Source organism: Candoia aspera, chromosome 5, assembly GCF_035149785.1.
Source record: "Candoia aspera isolate rCanAsp1 chromosome 5, rCanAsp1.hap2, whole genome shotgun sequence".
Lineage (NCBI taxonomy): Eukaryota > Metazoa > Chordata > Lepidosauria > Squamata > Boidae > Candoia > Candoia aspera.
In genome coordinates, this window is record NC_086157.1 from 56,392,896 (window position 1) to 56,412,532 (window position 19,637).

General features: G+C 41.6%; 1 protein-coding gene across 1 annotated transcript in view; it reads left to right on the forward strand.

The window, feature by feature from the left end:
• The window catches only part of LOC134498892 (amine oxidase [flavin-containing] A-like), a 55,550-nt gene that overhangs the window by 2,595 nt on the left and 33,318 nt on the right, over positions 1-19,637 (forward strand). Inside the window, exon 2 of the mRNA XM_063305260.1 lies at positions 18,768-18,862. Coding sequence (XP_063161330.1) covers positions 18,768-18,862 — 95 coding nt within the window. The remainder of the gene's footprint in view (positions 1-18,767; positions 18,863-19,637) is intronic.

The following is a 19,637-nucleotide window of genomic DNA, read 5'->3' on the forward strand; positions in this document are numbered from 1 at the left end:
TAAGAATTAAAGGTTATAATGTACTAGTTAAAGAAAGATTGGGGTATGCTGTAGCCTTGGTACAGTATTTTACAGAAACATATTAGGAGTTTCTTTCAGCACTTTTTAAGTAGAGTTATAGCTATTATTCAAATGTTTAATTTTTTTAAAAAACAAGGACTGTTTTTCCACTAAATGTTCAATGTGGAATTGCCATATCACACTTGCTCATATTTTAGAGGTAGGATCAATGTGATATTATGATTTCGTTATTCCTCCAGAGTTTTCATTTTTCTCTCTGCAGAAAGATCAGTGAGAAAGGTGGAACAGTAGTACAGTATCTTGAGCATAGATACACTTCACTCACTCTTTTCTCTCTTTCTCTCTTTCTCTCTTTCTCTCTTTCTTTCTTTCTTTCTCTCTTTCTTTCTTTCTTTCTTTCAACATACAGTAGGTTCAGATCTGTTCTCCATCAGTGCCCATCACTGTGCAATCCACATTAATTGTAATCTGGTGAGCACCCATATTGTTCTAATCAATATTTTAATTAATTTTACTTTAGTAAAATCCTGCTTAAGTGAAAAGATTATTACAATACTGAAACAGTATAATTAAAATACAGGGAGAAAATCCTGTAAAAGTGGTTGCTATTTTAATGGAGTTTTTTCCCCCCAGCTTAGCACTCATATTTAGAGTTTTGGTTCTCCCACCCAAAAAGTTCAATACTTTTTGTTTTGCTATCGTATATGTTTAAGAGAAATCATTCTTTAAAAAATAAAAAAATTAATGCTCTTAGCACTAAACAAATAACCAGCTTTAGTTGAGGAAGGAATACTCAGAATTCTTATTTTTAAATGACCATTAAAGTGCCATTTTTACTTCTTTCTTCAGAAAAATTGGACTTTTCCCAACACTGGTGTAGATAGAACAAAGTGAAATTACAGAGACAAAAGTTGCAATATCTTTGACAATACTGAAAATCAGTTACAGATTCGTTTTATAGTGGAAAAACAGATGACTGGCATTTGCCTAAATTGATTGATTATATGCCATCAAATCAGTGTTAACTCTTAACAACCACATATTTTGTCCCTAACCTTGTGCTTGAGGTCTTCCAACAGTGCACCCACCACCACTGTAACTAAGTCCGTCAACCTTGCTGCTGGTTGTCCTCTTCTTTCCTTTCCTTCCACCTTTTCCAACATTAGAGTCTTCTCCAAGAGCTAGGTCTTTGCAAAATGTATACAAAGTATGCTAATTTGAGCCTGTTCATTTGCGCATCAACTGAAACTCTGGGTTGACTTGTTCAGTGATCCATTTGTTTGTTTTCTTGGCTGTCCATGGTATTCTCAGGAGTCTTCTCCAACACCAAAGTTCAAAAGTGTCATGTCAATACTCTTTCAGATTATAAATGTTTCTTCCTTCAATTTTAAAACCATGCTCATTTTCTTCCAATTCAGTTTTCCTTAATATATATTCATCATATATGTTGAATAAGGGGAGAGTATGAAAGCCGGCTGGGTGACTGGGCCAGTCACTCTCTCTCAGCCCAACTCATCTCACAGGGTTGTTGTTGTGGGGAAAATAGGAGGAGGAAGGAGTGTTAGGTATGTTCCCTGCTTTGATTTATTTATAAAAATAATAAAGATGTGATAAAACATATTTTTTAAAAAGCGTGGCTTTTAGCTGAAATGACATTATTTCCCTGACATACCAGCATTCTTAATAAAATGAATTAATTGAAATGATTGTGTGTTTTATAATTGGGTATTAAGTTAGATCTGCCAGTTCTTAAGTGTGTTCCACTGTTGATTACTGTCACAGGACTAATCAGGCTGGGACACAATACGTTGGTTTTGATTCTACATTGTTCTTAGAAGCATGGTTAGCACAAAGTTACAGCTTTAAGCAGTAACATTCTGATAAGGAAAGATAAAAGGAAACTTTCATTTTTATTATTAGAGAAAAACATTTCAAATGTATTTCCTAATAACATCCCTTTAGTTCTTTCTTTCTCTCTCTCTCTCTCTGCTGCACTTAATAACCTAAGAACTCACCCTTGTCGTAGGTAGAGAGGAACCTAATAAAGGTACTTTTTGACTAATGCTAGTGAAGAAGGATCTGAGTTCAGTCACAGGCAATTTTGATAATGGTCAAGATGCTGTGATCTTTACTGTGCACTGGGGTTGGAAACATCAAAAAGAACTTTGAATTCATATCTATCTATCTATCTATCTATCTATCTATCTATCTATCTATCTATCTATCATCCCAATCAGTCTTTGATACACAAACTCTCAGCTGTGTTCATAATTAGTATTGATAGTCCTCTCATTTGATGAAGACAACTTTGATGTTCCAAAAAACCACTTACTGCTATATTCAAAGGTATCCTGCTGTCCAGGCAAGTGGCTACTCAGATTTGCTGGTGACTGAGAAATAAGTGGTTCCTGCCATCTTTCTCTATCAAAGGCCAAAATGGTGAAGGAGAAAGATATTTTTATTCCAGAAAATATTGATGTGTCTGGTGATGATCACAAGGAACACATCTGCATATATCTGATAGTTGCCCATTAGTATTGGAGATACTGATAGATGATTTACCAGATGGTTTTAGGGACAGATTTTGCTTCTGCCCAGAGCATAGGAAAAAAGAAATCTTTTTGCCTGGGAGATTCTGGCATGGTTTCAAGAGCCAATGTAACAAACATTGGATATACTCCAGCAAAACTTGGAAGCAAGGCTTAAACAAATAGGATTAAAGTGGACAGTTAATGTTTATGACTGGAATCTTATGTGTGTTCATTTCAGACCAATCCCATTTGATTTTAGGTAAACTAAGAAAATACACTCTGAAAGGAAGTTGACATTTGTTTAAAGCCTACAGCTGTAGTCTAATATATGAGATTCATAGCACACTAAGCCAGACATGAAGAACCAGCTAGCTTCAATAATGTATTTTAATACAGGTAGTCCTCGCTTACTGACTGCCTCATGCAGCAACCATTTGAAGTTACGACAATGCTAAAAAATAACATTGTGACCAATCCTCGTATTTATGACTGTCACAGTGTCCCTCAGCCACGTGATCACCAGTCATGCACTTCACAACTGGCACACATTTTTGCTTGTGACAAATACAGTTAATACTGTATAGTATGGGAGACAGAAGTAACATGTGATGGTGATGTGCTTTTTCACTTAGCAACTGTGTCATTTCACTTAATGACTGAAGGGGAAGTAAGGTCATAAGCCCAGTCGCAGTCACATGATTTTCTGCTTAGCAACCGTATCACTTAGTGACCATGTTGCTGGTCCCAATAAGCTATTAGCACCATCCTTGTTGTTTTTTTTTTAAAAAACTTTATTGATTTTCAAAGTATAAGTAAAATACATTGGAGAGGAAGGGATTACAAGAGAATAAGCAGGCGTACAGTGGGGAATACACAGTTGAAAGGAATATGCTAGCATTGGCTGTTTGCTTAATGTGCTCCAAGCCCCACCAACTTAGGAGGCAAACAAAAGCTGAAGGTGGGAAAGTGATTAAAGTTTTGCCAGTTACAGGCATCAGCTGGGTCACAGAGCTGAGCTTCTTAACCTGGGGTTAGCACTTTTGGGGGAAGCAGTGCAGAGAAAAGCAGCTCAGGAAGAGATCACTTGTTTAAGCAATCTCTTTGCTCTGCAAGGAGGGATAAAAGGAAAAAAAGGGACAGGCACAGGACAGCGCATAAAAACTGACTGTAATGGCGAACACATGACTGAGAGAAAGAATCTGCAAAGGTTGTAAATGTGCGCCTTGGTCACAAAGTTATTTTTTTGGCACCATCAGAATTTCAAACAGTTGCTGCACGAGGCAGTCAGTAAGCGAGGTCTACCTGTATTACAAAAAGGTTCCACAGATAGTCACTGTTTTCCTCACAGCATCCTTAAGTCCTCATGGATAATATGTTCTTAGAAATTATAAGTCTGAGAATAAAGAGATTTTGAGAATTGGGCTAATGCCCGAAGAAATCTTGGGAAAAGTCGCAGACTAGCATACTTCAGTTATTTGTTGTTGTTAACAAAATAGCGGTAAAAGTCAACTGTATATTGGAAAAGGAAATCATGGGCTGGAACATTTATCCCCAAGGGTATAGAAGAAATGTTATCTGACTTGTTTTGGCAGCTCTGCATTATCTTCTCTTCACAGAGATTCCTATTTGACTAATGAGAGCTGAGATAAAGATGGCTATTGCCAGATGTCATTTCTCAATGGAGCACAGAAGTCATTAGATTTCCCATTAGCAAAGCAGTGTAAGTAAATCACAGTAAAAGTACATTGCTATGGTGGATCTTTAATGTAATAGATACATTGATGACCAGCTTGCACTGCCATTTACTTTGCTTTGACTGTTTTGAGACAATCAAGAAGTACAAGAGTAAAACATTAAGCAACAGTTGTGTCCTGGAAATACTAAAAAGACAAGATTGTAAGAGATTTTTTCAGTACTTATTACTCAGGGTCTGCTAGCCAGGCCACTGTTTTATTGTAATCATCTAATAATGTTTTAATGCCCTGAACTAAGCATCATCTCCTGAAAAGTATAATTCATATTCATGAGTTCTTCTTTTAACTCTTATTTATCTCGCAAATTAGTAAATGACTATCTGAAAAAATGATATAAAGAAATGAAGCATATCATTCTTCCCTGGGCAAATCAAGGTACCTCCTTTTTTTAGCAGTGATAATTAAGCTTGTACTTAATAATGCTTAAAACTGGTTGAAATCTGGTGGGCTTTTCCTTTATTTTGTTTTCTTGCACTCTCATGTTTGCCATGCTAACTAAGAATTTGAAGTCTCACCTATTAAATGGATAAAAACTTCTTACTTAAGCCTTGGCTTCCTTGGATAATATTGGGATAGTATTCCACCTATATAATGTATAGAAAAAATACGTATTCTTTAATTAATATGAATAAATTTGGGGGAAAGGGTTGCAACAGGACCCCTAATTGCATATAGTAAGCTGCCTTGCCCATGGAACACATTACATTTACAATCTATGCACAATGTTTAAAATAAGGTCATTATAAATCCCCAAATGTATTTATCTAAGAGAAATCTACTCAATTTGGGATTGCCACAATGTGCAGCCCAAGTGAATAGTTCTTTTTTGTTTGTTTTTGTACATGGCACCATTTTTCATAGACTTAATTTAATAACTTTTATAGCATTTCCAAATGTTATGATTCTGACCTTAGTTTCAAGCAGATTCATTCTCAGCAACTGTCTACTAGACACAATTGTTGAACAGCTGCTAAGATCAGTTTGGAAACTTTAGCCTGATATTACATCATTCCATGAAAATCAGGAAGAACTTTGATTCATAAAGTTCATGATCTTTGTTGTCCATGTGCTAATGCTTAGAATATTGAAATAAGTTATATTAAAAAAAACTTTGAACTGTTAATAGAAGAAAACAAATATGATATATTACCTACAACGGAGACCTAGTGAGATCATAATTGGAAAACAAGTAGTTAAAGGATACAGCTCATCCAGAATGAACAGAAGCAACAGAAATGGAGGAATGTAATAAAAGGCACAACTCTAATAAAATGGAGAAGAATAGAATGAGGATACTCAACCTAGGAATTGTACCTGTGAAAAGGAACTTAGAATTGTGGTGGAACACAAGCTGAATATTTAGGGATATAGCACTGAGTACAGATTACCTGCTAATTTTTAAAATGTCTATATTTGATAATAAAAACCTAGTTTTGAAAGTGATTTGATCTTCTGTCATGTATTTTCATATGAATAATGTGAGGGTTCTCAAAATGACATAACATTTTAAGATGCTGTTTGAGTTTGACATAGCTGCCAAAAAGAGAAATGTAGTTTTAGTCTGCATGAATAGGAATATAGTTGGCAAATCAATGGAAGTGATCCTTCATGGGTCAAACCACATGAGGACTGTATCCTATTCTGGACATACTGTAAGCATGAGGCATGGTCTGGGGAGATACCAGGGGAGCGTACTTACCCAGTTATCTGTAATGATTGCCTACCCTAATAGACTCAGACTCCCAAGCAGGAACTTAATGATATCTGATTTATTAAAGAATAGTATGCAAATACAGAGAAAGCTGAGAATGAGCAAAAGCGCGCCAAATACAAACTAAAAACCCTCGGTGCAAACGTAATCCCTCCCCTCGCCCAACCATTTCAAATTCCCCACCGCAGGTGCTGTTAACAATTTCTGCTGATGTCCTGGGAAGAAAACCTTGAACACACAAGATAACCCAAACACATTCCATACAGCTGAATACAGATAACAAACTCAGGAGAAGAATCCTCCTCCCCTCCCAACCGAAACACGCATCAGCAAGTTGACATGCGAAACGTTACGATGTACCATGCACATTGAAATGGGGAACATGACATACCGCCCCCCCCCCAAAAAAAGCAAAACATCAGGGAGCAGGCTTCAAAGGGTAAGCCAAATGAAAGCGTCTAACTAGAACAGGAGCGGTAACATCACAGGCAGACACCCACTCAGGGTGGGGGAAATGCTTCCAGCAAACCAGGTACTGAATGTGCCACGAAGCCTGCGAGAATCAAGGACCTCCTTCACCTCAAAATGTTGCTGCCCGTCAATCATGATCGGAGCAGGAGGGAGAGGCTGTGGATGCCAATGGGAAGAATGGCTGACAGGCTTGAGCAGGCTGCAATGAAAAACAGGATGCAAACGTTTCAGATTGTGAGGTAAATCCAATTTAAAAGTGACAGGATTGACAACCCCAACAATGGGGAAAGGACCCACAAACTTTGGGGCCAGCTTTCAGGATGGCTGTGGGGACTTTATAAACTTGGTGGACAGATACACCTGATCCCCAACTTTAAAATCAGGTTGAAGGGCTCTTTGTTTATCTGCGTGCAATTTGTAAGCAGACTGGGCATCAGCCAACGCTTGCTGAATCACCGGCCACGAATCAGCCAGTTGAGCAGCCCAATCAGAAGGAGAACAGGGCTGGGTAGGAGGTTGTGGCAACTCCAGAATGGGCACAAAATCTCTCCCAGAAACAACACGAAAAGGGGTGTGCCCTGTGCTCTGATGGACAGCATTGTTGTAAGCCACCTCAGCAAAAGGGAGCAAGTCAACCCAATTGTCCTGCTGGTAGTTTATAAATGCCCTTAAGAATTGTTCAAGGGTCGAATTTAAAACCTCCGTAGATCCGTCAGTCTCAGGATGCGAAGCAGTGGATAATGCCTGCTTGGTGCCAATCAATTTCAAAAATGATTTCCAAAATTGGGAAGTGAACTGTGTCCTGCAGTCTGTGACCAAACGGGAGGGGCTACCGTGGATCCGGTAGATGTGGATTAGAAAAAGGCGGGCCAGTTGTGTGGCAGATGGAATAGAAGCACATGGAATGAAATGGGCTTGCTTGGAAAAATAATCCTTGACTACCCAAATCACAGTCTTCTTCTGACTAGGAGGAAGGTCCACAATGAAATCCATAGAAATCTCCTCCCAAGGGCGGGATGGGCTCGCAACTGGCTGCAAGAGCCCCTGCGGCTTACCCCTTTTTTGTTTTGACATTGCACACACAGGACAGGAAGCAACATATTCTTTTACATCATGCCTTAGAGTGGGCCACCAAAACTGCCACCACACCAAGTGCAACGTCTTGACAAACCCAAAATGCCCAGCCACTTTATCATCGTGAGAACGGTTTAAAATTTCCCCTCGCAACTGCTCAGGCACATAGAGGCAGTTTTGCTTCCAAGCTAACCCACTGTCACTGTCAAAAGTTACATTGTCTCTATTTGCCTGCAACCAAGTATCGGATTTCAGTTCCTGGAGAAATTGCTGTTGCAATTGAGAGGGAATCGGCACCCTCCTCCCAGCCGGCGAGAGCGAGGCTGGAGGCAGCTGTGCACGGGTTTGGCTGCGAGTGACAGCTTGGAGACCCAGCTGGGGCTCCATCCACACAGTACCCACAATCTCAGTCACTTGGACCGAATCTTGGGGTAAGCAAAAAAGAGCATCAGCCAGGAAGTTTTTCTTGCCTGGAATAAACTTCAGCTGAAAATCAAAATGACTAAAAAATTGAGCCCAGCGAATCTGTTTAGGACTGAGTTTTCAGGGGGTGCAGAGCGCTTCTAAATTCTTATGGTCAGTCCAAACTTCAAAAGGGCATTTAGTCCCCTCTAAGAGGTGGCGCCAGGCTTCCAAAGCTGCCTTGACTGCAAAAGCCTCCTTTTCCCAAACACGCCACCTCAGTTCGGTTTCAGAAAACTTTCTGGACAAATAAGCACAAGGCTTCAAAAGATTGTCAGAATCTTTTTGCAGCAAGAGTGCCCCAATTGAAAAATCAGAAGCATCCACTTGAACCACAAAAGGTCGCGTGGGATCGGGGTGCTGCAAAATGGGCTCAGCAGTGAAAAGGCTTTTAAGTTTTTCGAAAGCTACCTGGCATTCAGGTGTCCAACTGAGTACTGCCCCCGGGTTCTTCACCTTGCGTGTGTCCCCCAACCCCTTGGTCCGTAGTAAATCAGTAAGGGGCAAGGCAATTTCAGTGAACCCCTGGATGAACTGGCGGTAATAGTTGCTAAATCCGAGAAAACGTTGGAGTTGCCTCCTGGTACGTGGGTGTTCCCACCCCAATATTGTTTGGATTTTTTCAGGGTCCATCTCAATTCCTTTGTCAGATATTCTATACCCCAGATAGTCAAGTCGAGTTTTGTGAAATTCACATTTTGACAGTTTGGCATACAGTTTGGCACTCCTAAGCTTGCTAAGCACCTGCCGAATTAGGCATTCATGCTCTTCCTCAGTCTCCGTGTAAATCAAAACATCATCTAGATACACCAGTACACCTTTAAACAAATGGTCATGTAACACTTGATTTATCAGTTGCATAAACACCCCGGGTGCTCCCGCCAACCCAAAAGGTAAGACCTTATACTGGAAAGAACCCAATGGACAATTAAAAGCAGTCTTCCACTCATCCCCCTCTCGGATGCGGATGTGGAAATAGGCTTCCCGCAAATCCAGCTTTGAGAAGATTTTCCCCTTTGACAGATGTGCTAACATGTCTTGTATTATTGGCAAAGGATATTTGTTTGATATAGAGATGGCATTTAACCCCCTATAGTCTGTACAAAGTCTTAACGTGCCATCCTTCTTGTCACGGAACAGCATGGGGGCTCCGACTGGAGAGTTCGCTGGCTTGATAAACCCCCTGGCCAAGTTTTTATCAACAAAATCCCACAGTGCCTCAAGCTCTTTTTGAGTCATTGCATAAATCTTCGGCTTGGGCAGTTGAGTGTTGAGGACCAACTCTATCGCACAGTCAGTTTTTCGATGAGGAGGAAGTTGGTCTGCTTCCATCTCCCCAAACACATCAGCAAACTCCTGGTATTTATCCGGTAAGCCCTCCATTGGTGCTATGCTGAACTGAGGGGTTGCTGCCGCAGCCCTCCCCACTACAGCAGTAGGAACTTGGTCTGCTGCAGGGGCTTGGTAAAAGCCATCCGAAAAAGTCAGAGTCCTGTGTTCCCAGTTTATGTAGGGGTTTTGTTGGACCAGCCAGGGAGTCCCTAAGATGACTAGGGGATGACCCACAGGTGCTACCACAAACTGTAACCCCTCACAGTGGCTGCCCAATTGCAACACCACCGTTCCTGTGAAATGAGTCCCCGGACCCCCCCCCCCCCCGCAGTTGAACCATCCAGCTGGGTGAAAACCATGAGCTGCTGCAGGGGAAAGCTGGGTAGATCCAAAGCAGCCACCACGTCGGGGTGCATTAAGCATCGTGAACACCCCGAGTCTATTAGCGCCCAAACCTCAACAATCTTTGTGCGGGAGCCTAACTTTACCTTCACATTCAGCGTGGGACAATTTGCACTCACCAAAACATCTTCGTGCCCGTCTTCCACCACCTGCCCACAGGCGCTTTTCAGAGCAGGTGGCTGGCGTTTCCCGCCAGCTCTTTAAGATCGCTTTCCTCCTCTCCCCCGAAGTAAGGGACCTCCTCAATTTTGGTTTCCGCCTTGGCTGCCTTCATTCTCCTGGGCAGCGAGGGTGATTTGCCCGTCACTTTTCCAGACCAATCCTCTGCCTTGGCTTTTGGGCAAGCAGCCGCCCTGTGGTCCTCCTTCCCACACCGAAGGCACTGGCCTTTGTTGTAACGCCGCTCCCTCTCCTCCTCCCAGGCACAGTGCCCGGGTTTCCCAGTCGTGGCAGTTGGTCGGGGTCCCTTGCTGATCACCGCGTGTCTTAACACCTTCTTGCTGTGTGTGAAGGTCTCATGTGCATGTTCAGCCTTCCCTGCCAACTGTATCCATTCGTACAAGGTATCTGGGTTGTCCCTGCCCAACAACCACCTCAGGACCTCCATATTCAGATCCTCTTTAAATTGCTCTGTTAAGGTAGACTGGGACCAGTCATCAACCTTTCCAGCCAAAGCCTTGAATTCCAGGGCATAGTCTGCTATGGACCGTTGCCCCTGGCTGAGTTCTTTTAGAGCCCGCTTCGCTCTTTCTTTGGCTAATGGGTCTACAAAGTGTAACTTCAATGCCCACAGGAATTCTTCAAAATCATCAAGCTCAGGAGTGTCTGCCTCGTTTAACTGGACATACCAGTCAGCAGCCTGCCCCTTTAACTTGTTGGCAATGGCATTTATCTTGGCCCTTTCGGAACGGAAATATGGGCCGAATTCATCCATATAATTCCTTGCATTAGTAAGGAAGAATGACAACTTAGTTGGATCCCTGTCAAATTTAACTGCAAAGTCTTTCACTCCCACCCCAGGTGGCCCCCTTGCAACATCTGGGCAGTCGGTCTTTCTCTTGGTTACTGGGGATCTCTGCTCTCGAGGAGGGGACCTCGAGATTCTCACTCTGTGAGATTTTGGCTCAGCCCTGTGCCGTCTCCTGCCCCTTTCCAGCTGTGATGCCGCCGGGGGGGGGGGGGGAGAAGGGGACAAATCCCTGGTGCTTGATTCCCCTCTACTCCTCACTCGGGCCCCCCAGTCCATTGACAGTTTCTTTAGCATATATTCCATCGACTCAAATTTTGCCTCCAATACTTTTATCCTTTCAGGGGTTTGGGAGTCCTCTTTCCCTCGTCCGTCCTGCCGCTCCCCCTCCTTCCTCACAACGATTGGGGACAGCGGGTACTGCTGCTTCCAGGATGTCTTGGACGTCCCTGGTAGGGGTCCCTGTGCTTCATCCCAGGTGATCAGCTCACCTGGCGACTCTCCGGTGGCTCCAGGTGCTCTTCTTTCTCCAACCTCCTCTTCCTCCAGGCTGGAACTCGAAATCTCCTGTACCTCTGATATTTCTCGAGTGGGGTCCCTCTCTATTCTCCTAACCGTAGAATCGGGTTCCCCATCGCTCGTTTCCTCGCTGCCACCGGTCTGTTTTTTAGGTTCAGTCATCGCTAGCTCTACTCCCTCACAAGATAAATCTGGAAAGGGCTAACGGTTAAACTTTGAGATTCTCAGCTTTATGTAATGATTGCCTACCCTAATAGACTCAGACTCACAAGCAGGAACTTAATGATATCTGATTTATTAAAGAATAGTATGCAAATACAGAGAAAGCTGAGAATGAGCAAAAGCGCGCCAAATACAAACTAAAAACCCTCGGTGCAAACGTAATCCCTCCCCTCGCCCAACCGTTTCAAATTCCCCACCGCAGATGCTGTTAACAATTTCTGCTGACGTCCTGGGAAGAAAACCTTGAACACATGAAATAACCCAAACACATTCCATTCAGCCGAATACAGATAACAAACCCAGGAGAAGAATTCTCTTCCCCTCCCAACCGAAACACGCATCAGCAAGTTGACATGCGAAACGTTACGATGTACCATGCACATTGAAATGGGGAACATGACATTATCTGGCAACAGTTTGATCCTGTTGGACCTGAGGAAGTGGACAGGATCCTGTGGACAGTAAATGCCACCACCTGTCACCTAGACCCATACCCCTCCTGGCTGGTAAAAGCGGCTCAGGAGGTGACATGTGGTTGGCTCCAGGCGATGGTTAATACATCCTTGAGAGAGGGGGTGTTCCTGGCTGCCTTTAAAGAGGCATTGGTGCACCCCTTCCTCAAGAAACCATTGCTGGACCCTACTGTTCTGGAAATTTTTCGTCCAGTCTCCCATCTCCCCTCTTTGGGGAAACTGGTTGAGAAAGTGGTGGCTTTGCAGCTCCAGAGGGTTCTGGAGGAAACAGATTGTCTAGACCCTTTTCAGTCAGGTTTCAGGCCTGGTTATGGGACAGAAACAGCATTGGTCACAATTATGGATGATCTCTGATGCGAGCGGGATGGTGGCAGTGCATCCATCCTGGCTCTTCTTGACCTCTTAGCAGCTTTTGATACCATCAACCATGGTATCCTTTTGAGGCGGCTCAGGGAGTTGGGGGTGGGCAGCGTGGTCTTGCCCTGGTTCACCTCCTTCCTCCAGGGCCAGTCCCAGTCAGTGGTGGTAGGGAGCGAGAGATCCAACCCTCGACCCCTCCTTTGTGGGGTGCCACAGTGTCTCTCTACTCCTTTTCAACATCTACATGAAACTGCTGGGTGAGATCATCCATCACCACGGGGTGAGGTATCATCAATATCCTGATGATACCCAATTATACATCTCCATTCCAGGTGAAGTAAGTGATGCCGTGACTGCCCTCTCTCGGTGCCTGGGGGCTGTAGGAGTCTGGATGGGGAACACAGGCTTCAGATGAACCCTGGTAAGACGGAGTGGCTGTGGGTTAATGGCTCTTCCATAACTGGGACTTTGTCATCTGGTTCTGGATTGGGTGTCACTGCCCCAGAGAGACCTGGTGCACAATCTGGGGGTCCTCCTGGACTCACGGTGCCTGATCGAAGAGCAGGTGGCAGCCATGGTCAGGAAAGCCTTTACGCAGCTTTGTGCTGTGCACCAGTTACGCCTTTTCCTGGATCAGGAGGCCTTTTGAACAGTCACTCATGCCCTTGTTATCTCCCACATAGACCGTTGCAATGTGCTTTACATAGGGCTACCCTTGAAGAGTATCCGTAAGCTTCATCTGGTCCAGAATGCAGCCACGCAGGCTGTTTTTGGTGCCCCTAGAAGGGTGCATATAACAGCTGCTGTGTGACCTGCATTGGGTGCCAGTTTGCTTCCGGGTCCAATTCAAGGTGTTGGTTATCACCTTTAAAGCCCTACATGGCATGGGGCCAGGTTACCCAAAGGACCGACTCTTCCCCACTACATCAGCCCGTCCCACCCGATCATGCAGAGGGGGCTTGTTGCGGACCCCATCTGTAGGAGAATTTCGCCTGGCAGGGTCCAGGAAGCGGGCCTTCCCTGCAGTAGCTCCCGCCCTGTGGAACATGTTGCCCCCGGTGGTGAGGTTAGCCCCATTGCTCCTGACCTTCCAGAGGACACTGAAGACCTGGCTCTGCCGACTCGCTTGGGGTGGAGAAGGGAGTAGCTCTGCATGGCGATGGCTAGTATCTTAGAGTGCTCCTCTGACAGATGGACTGTATTAGTTCCTCCTGCCACTTGGATTTTATTTTTATTTTTATATTTATCTATTAAGGCTAATTATATATTTATATATTTTATTTATATTTTATGCTTGTTGTTTTAATTGACTGTTTTATTGTAAACCACCCAGAGTCCCTCTGGTGGGAGGAGATGGATGGGGACAAATTTAATAATAAATAAATTAAATAAATAAGAAGAATTGAAAGAGCAAGGAGAATGTTCAGGAGACTTAAAAAAAAGTCCTGTAAGAAGAAATTGAGATAAATAAGTATGTTTAGCTTTGAGAAAATATGAGTGAATGAAGTTATGGGAGTACTATTCAGATACTTGAAGGTATATCAGCAAAAAAGAAAGAAAGAAAGAAAGAAAGAAAGAAAGGAAGGAAGGAAGGAAGGAAGGAAGGAAGAAAGAAAGAAAGAAAGAAAGAAAGAAAGAAAGAAAGAAAGAAAGAAAGAAAGAAAGAAAGAAAAGAAAAAGAAAGAGAAAGAAAAGGCAAAGCCTCTTTTTGTAATGGAGTAGTTAAGGTGTTAGGCTAGGACGTGGGAGACTCAGATGCAAGTCTACCCTCAGCCTTCAAAACTTGCTTAGTGTCATGGCTGGCAAGGCAGGAACCAAAAGTACCCAGACTAGAAAGAACTGTTAGATAAATGTATCACCTCTGCCTCCCAAGGCTATCAAAAGACCAACCAAGTATCCATGAATTCGGAAGGGTACTATGAAAAAGCCTAGAATTTGAACTCAGGAGCATCTCTCTCTCTCACTCTCTCTCTCTGTCTCTCTCTCAGCTGTAGCTTCTTTGCTCTGCAGTGGGCAATCAACTGCTGTGTTAAGGCTTCAGTCCTACCTTCAGTAAAGCTTCTGTTCCAACTCAGTCATGTCTGCAAGTCCTCTGCCAAGTCAAGTGCTGAACTTGAAAAGTTAGGGTCTAGACAGTTGCGATTTAATGCCAAATTCTGGCATGAAGCCTGACACTTGGTGAATTTTGGCTAGTCACTATCTCTTAGTCTAGTCCAGGAGTGTAATGTATACAGGTAGTCCTCAACTTACAATCAAAATTGGGAGCAGAATTTCCATTGTAAGTTGTTGCAGTCATAAGTTGAGTCACCACGTGACCGAACACAATTTTATGACTATTTTTATGGCTGTTGTTAAGGAAATCCAGCTTCCCCAAAGGGTATTTCTTGCTGGAAAATGGCAAAAAATATGATCATGTGACTGCCGGATGCTGCAACCAACCGTAAATGTGAGCCGGTTGCCAAATGCCCAAAATGCGATCATATGACCGTGGGGTGCTGGTGTGACTTTTGCAACACTCTGAACTGCTTTATAGGCAGTAAAGCACCCATTCTGAGGCCATCGGAACTTTGGACTGTCCTTAAATGAACAGTTGTAAGTCAAGGACTACCTGTACCGCTTTGAGCTCCTGGAGGAAAGGCATGATATAGATGTAGCAAATAAATTTATCTCCCCAGAGTGCAGGATGTGAAATAATACTTAATTTATAGGAAAGAAGACTTCTGCTGACTGTAGGAAAACCATCCAAGTTGTAAGAAAGTTCAGCAGTATGAACTTTCTGCAATTAATGAGGGAGGTGATGAGATCCCTATTGCTGGAGGTTTTGAAGCACAGACCAGACACCTATCTGCTGGTGATGCTTTAATTAGATGTCACTAATAGTGAGTTGAACTTTACCGGCTTAACTGGTCACTTTCCACCCTCTGATTTTAATAGTATGCTATAAATTAATTTAGGATGCAGTTTTGTTTAGCCTCAGCTCCCAAGGAGATTGTTAAAGGGGCTTTGTCTTTTTAGGCTGATCAAATAATAAGGCTACACTGTGTTAAGAGCTTGCAAATTAGTGATGTTTGTAGTAGGAATGACTCACTGACATAATGGGAAAAGGGTCTAAATTTCTTCTGGATGCATTGAAGTGTCAAATAATGTCATGTTCACTGATTCAATGTAGTTTATACATCGTAACATTTCACATGCCATGGCGCTGACGTGCGTTTCTGTTTGGGAGGGAGCTGCTGTGAAACCTTGTACCAAGCTCTGTATGTGAAATCAGTACAATGGAATGTGTTTGGGTTATGTTCTCTGTTCAAGGCCTTTTCCCGCAGAAACCGTTAGGAGCACCTGGGATTGTGAACTTGAGAAGATTCTACGGGGGGAGGGATTTCATTTGCACTGAGGGTTTTTAGTTTGAATTTGGTGCGCTTTCATCATTCTCAGCTTTCTCTGTGATCCTGCATACTATTCTTTAATCAATCAGATGTCTTTGAATTCCTGTTCATGAGTCTGACAGTGTTTTAGAATAGGCAACCATTACAAATAAATTTTAAATGCATAAGTTTGAAAGTTTGAAAGTTTGAATTACATTAGAAAGAACAAAGGAATATAACTGAATTCTACACACCAGTGCTGACAATCTGAATATGTCGCCATCTAGAGTCACGTTTCTGTGAGATGGGTGGCATAAGATAAGATAGATAAGATGGATGGATGGAGTGGCAGAGTTCAGCCTTGGGATAAGTTCTTACCCCTCTTCTTCCAGACACCTGCTGTGTTTATACTCCCTAACTCCACTTCCTGAATGAGAGCATGGAATAGAGGGAAGTAGGTGATGGTTGAAAATACACTATTTTCCTCCATGATGTTGTATGCTGTGTTGTATAGCATGACTCTGAGTTCTTCTTCAGGGCTTTACATCTAGGCCAGACAAACAACTCCAAAGAGTTTTTCCAATCTTTCTCAGCACTGGTAGCTAAGAAAAATAGCGAAGGGCTAGATCATGTTTCCATTGCTATAAAGAAGGTTGAAAATAACCCTGCTTCCTTCCTCTAATTGTTAGGAGTCTGGATATATTTTTAATTGCTAAGAAATTCTCCTAAAGTACACGATATCTTCCATTTTTCCAGCTGATACATTGATAGCCAAAACCTTATTTTCCTATCATTGTTTTCAGCACTGTTTTCAGTTACTCCCAAAGAATGTGACCAGGTTTTCCTGTCTTTGTTGGACATGCTCTACATGTGTTATAAGCTATACCTTTTTATAATTTATTTCTCATCTAATTATTCTGTTGATACTATGTTCCACAAGTCTCTATAACTCTGTCTCATTCTCAAGTGAGCACAGACATTTACTGTATCAATTCTTCATATCCTGTATATCTACCCAGATATGTATGTATGTATGTATGGGGGTATACATGGAAATGCTTTGTATGTTTGTTGCAAAACTAGTATGTTCGAATAGGTACTTTGATGTTTGATGGATTAAAATATGAGAACAAGATAACATCAATGCCATGTTCTTATATAATGTGGATTTTAGAGATTCCCCACCCCTGCATGATCTCTAGAGTTGTACATCCTCTCCTCATTTAGCAACTGCAATTCGTTTCCTAAATCAGAAGTGAAATGGTCACTAAGCAAACCAAGTGACCAAGATTGACAGATAGAGAGATGCTGCAAAGATCACTGGTTGCAGCCACCTCATTTAGATAAAGTTCTCTTGTGCAGCAAGAGTGTTACTCTCACTTTGGCATGTGTTGTTGTCCGGTGCAGAGATTTGGTTGGAAGTGCACACGTTGGTTGGAAAATTATTAATATTTTTTTTGGTTAGGTTTATCATTACCGTTGTACTTGGAAATGGTGACTAAACTGTTTTAGCGTCTTCACCACTTGGATTCTTTATTTTTACCTCTATTTATATTATTTATTACTGTATTTTACTCTGTGTATTTATGGTTATGGTTTTTTAATGGATTGTTGTAAACCGCCCAGAGTCCCCCGACGGGCTCTTTCATGCAAAACTGAATTTACATCTTCCCCTTGTTGCAGTTTAGAAAGAAAAAAATAGATTGTATGTTTATGAAACTAAAAGAAAGGAGCTGATCTTTCATTTCATTCTTTCATTCATGTACTTATCATTTACTTGGCCTATACAGTAATCCGTCTTCCGTATGGCATAGTCCTCACTTGTGCCACCCATCATGGCTTTGGTCAGCTAAGACTTTCACATAATACTTTTTTGTATAATAGAGAAAAAATAGACTAAGTTACCAGAAATAGTTGTACCTTTGCCATATGCAGAATTCTCTGCTAACAGTAAGGACAATACAATCAGTCGTAGCACATTTTGGCCAGTTTGTCACAAATACAACCACGTCCAGTTTTACTTCAAGCGTGCTGATACTAATCTGTGTAAGCTAGGATCATTACACTAGGGACTGTCTTGCAAGTTAAAACACTGTTGTGCGTTTCTGGCTAGCTAGAAGATAGATGCAGTGTCCTGAGACATTCAGCATGTATCCATATCTTACACTGAGAGTGATTTGCTCAAGCCATTCAAATGTTAGTGAAGAGTAACTGGTGGATTATGGAAGTATAGAAAAGAAAGTCCTTGAGAAATTGAACATAGATAATATGGGCCTAATTTGGATCAGACATTCTGGTAGGGATCCTCCTTCCCCCAAATTATTGCTTTGAATTAATTGTCAGAATTCATTCAACCATTGATTTTTTTTTCTTAGTACTTATTTAGAATTTGGCTTTTCCTTTGGGGTCTGAATGTAAAGCCAGAGGGGCTTGTATGTGTATAGATATTTGTGTATATTTTGGGTATGTGTGTATATATATATGTGTGTGTCTGTGTGTGTGTATATAAATAATTTTATATTGGTTGTTGTAATTTTGTTATTGAAATTTTAAAATGTAATACTTTATTGCTATTTTAATATCTGAAAACTGCCTAGAGTAGATAAATCGATTAAATAAATACATTAATAAAATGTTCATATGTATTCAGGCTTTAATATACTGTAACAGGTAGTCCTCGTTTAGTGACTGACTTATCAGCGACTGTTCACAGTTATGATGGTGATAAAAAGTAACTTTGCAAGCAGCCTTCGCATTTACAACCTTTGCAGGTCTGTAAAGCAAAGGAAAGCTGAAGTAAAATCATAAAATCATGATGTTTCACGTAGAGACTGCTTCACTTAATGATCAAATTGCTGGTACAATTGTGGTTGCTAAACAAAGACTACCTGTATTTAAAAACAGAGTAGAAATCTTTATGTTGAAAAGATTAAAAAAATGTAACGTATAAGCAAAACTTCATTGTGTTATATCAGTTTACCACAGATTGGATATTAGTGGTATATTGAATTTGAAAGTTCTGGTTATCTGGTAATACATTTTTAAGGTGATATTCCTGATAGTAAAACAAATGACAATTAAAATTATTTTATCTTTATTTTAGGCATGTCAGCAGCTAAATTGTTGTTTGAATCTGGACTTAATGTAGTCGTTTTAGAAGCTCGTGACAGAGTTGGGGGACGGACTTTCACCATTAGAGTAAGTAATTTTTTTAAACAAATGTACAAACACCAATCACTAAGTTTTGTAATTTTTAGTCTGCAACATTTTGGAAAGAGATGATAATTCCTGGGAAGGTTCTATTTAACTATATGATTGATGATTATGTGCCATCAAATAATTGTCAACTCTTAGTGATCACATAGATAGATTTTCTCCAGGAGGATCTGTCCCTAACCTGGTCTTTCAGTTCTTCCAATGGTGCACTCATCACTACTGTAACTGAGTCTATCCACCTTGCTGCTGGTTGTCCTCTTTGTTTCTTTCCTTCCACCTTTCCCAGCATTAGAGTCTTTTCCAGAGTGCTAGGTCTTTGCATAATGTGTCCAAAGAAGGATTGAGTTTGATTGTTTGATCTTGAGTTAGAACCCTGGATTGATTTGCTCGATGATCCATTGGTTTGTTTTCTTGGCTGTCCACAATATTCTCCGGAGTCTTCTCTTACACTAAAGTTCAAAAGCATCAGTACTATTCCTATCCTGCTTCTTTGAAGTCCAACTTTCGCTTTTAGAGTGTCACAGGGAATACCATGGCTTGCACTATTCTGATCTTTGTAGGTGTAGACACATCATAGCATTTGAATATGATGTACAGTTTGTACTTTTCCAAGGCCTTCATGCCTGCTTTGCCAAGTGTTAATCTGTGGCATATTTCTTGACTTCTGGTTCTTTTACTGTTGATGTTTGGGCCTACAAGGCAGAAGCTATCCACCACTTTGATATTTTCATTGCCAATTCTGGTTGTTTTTATTTAT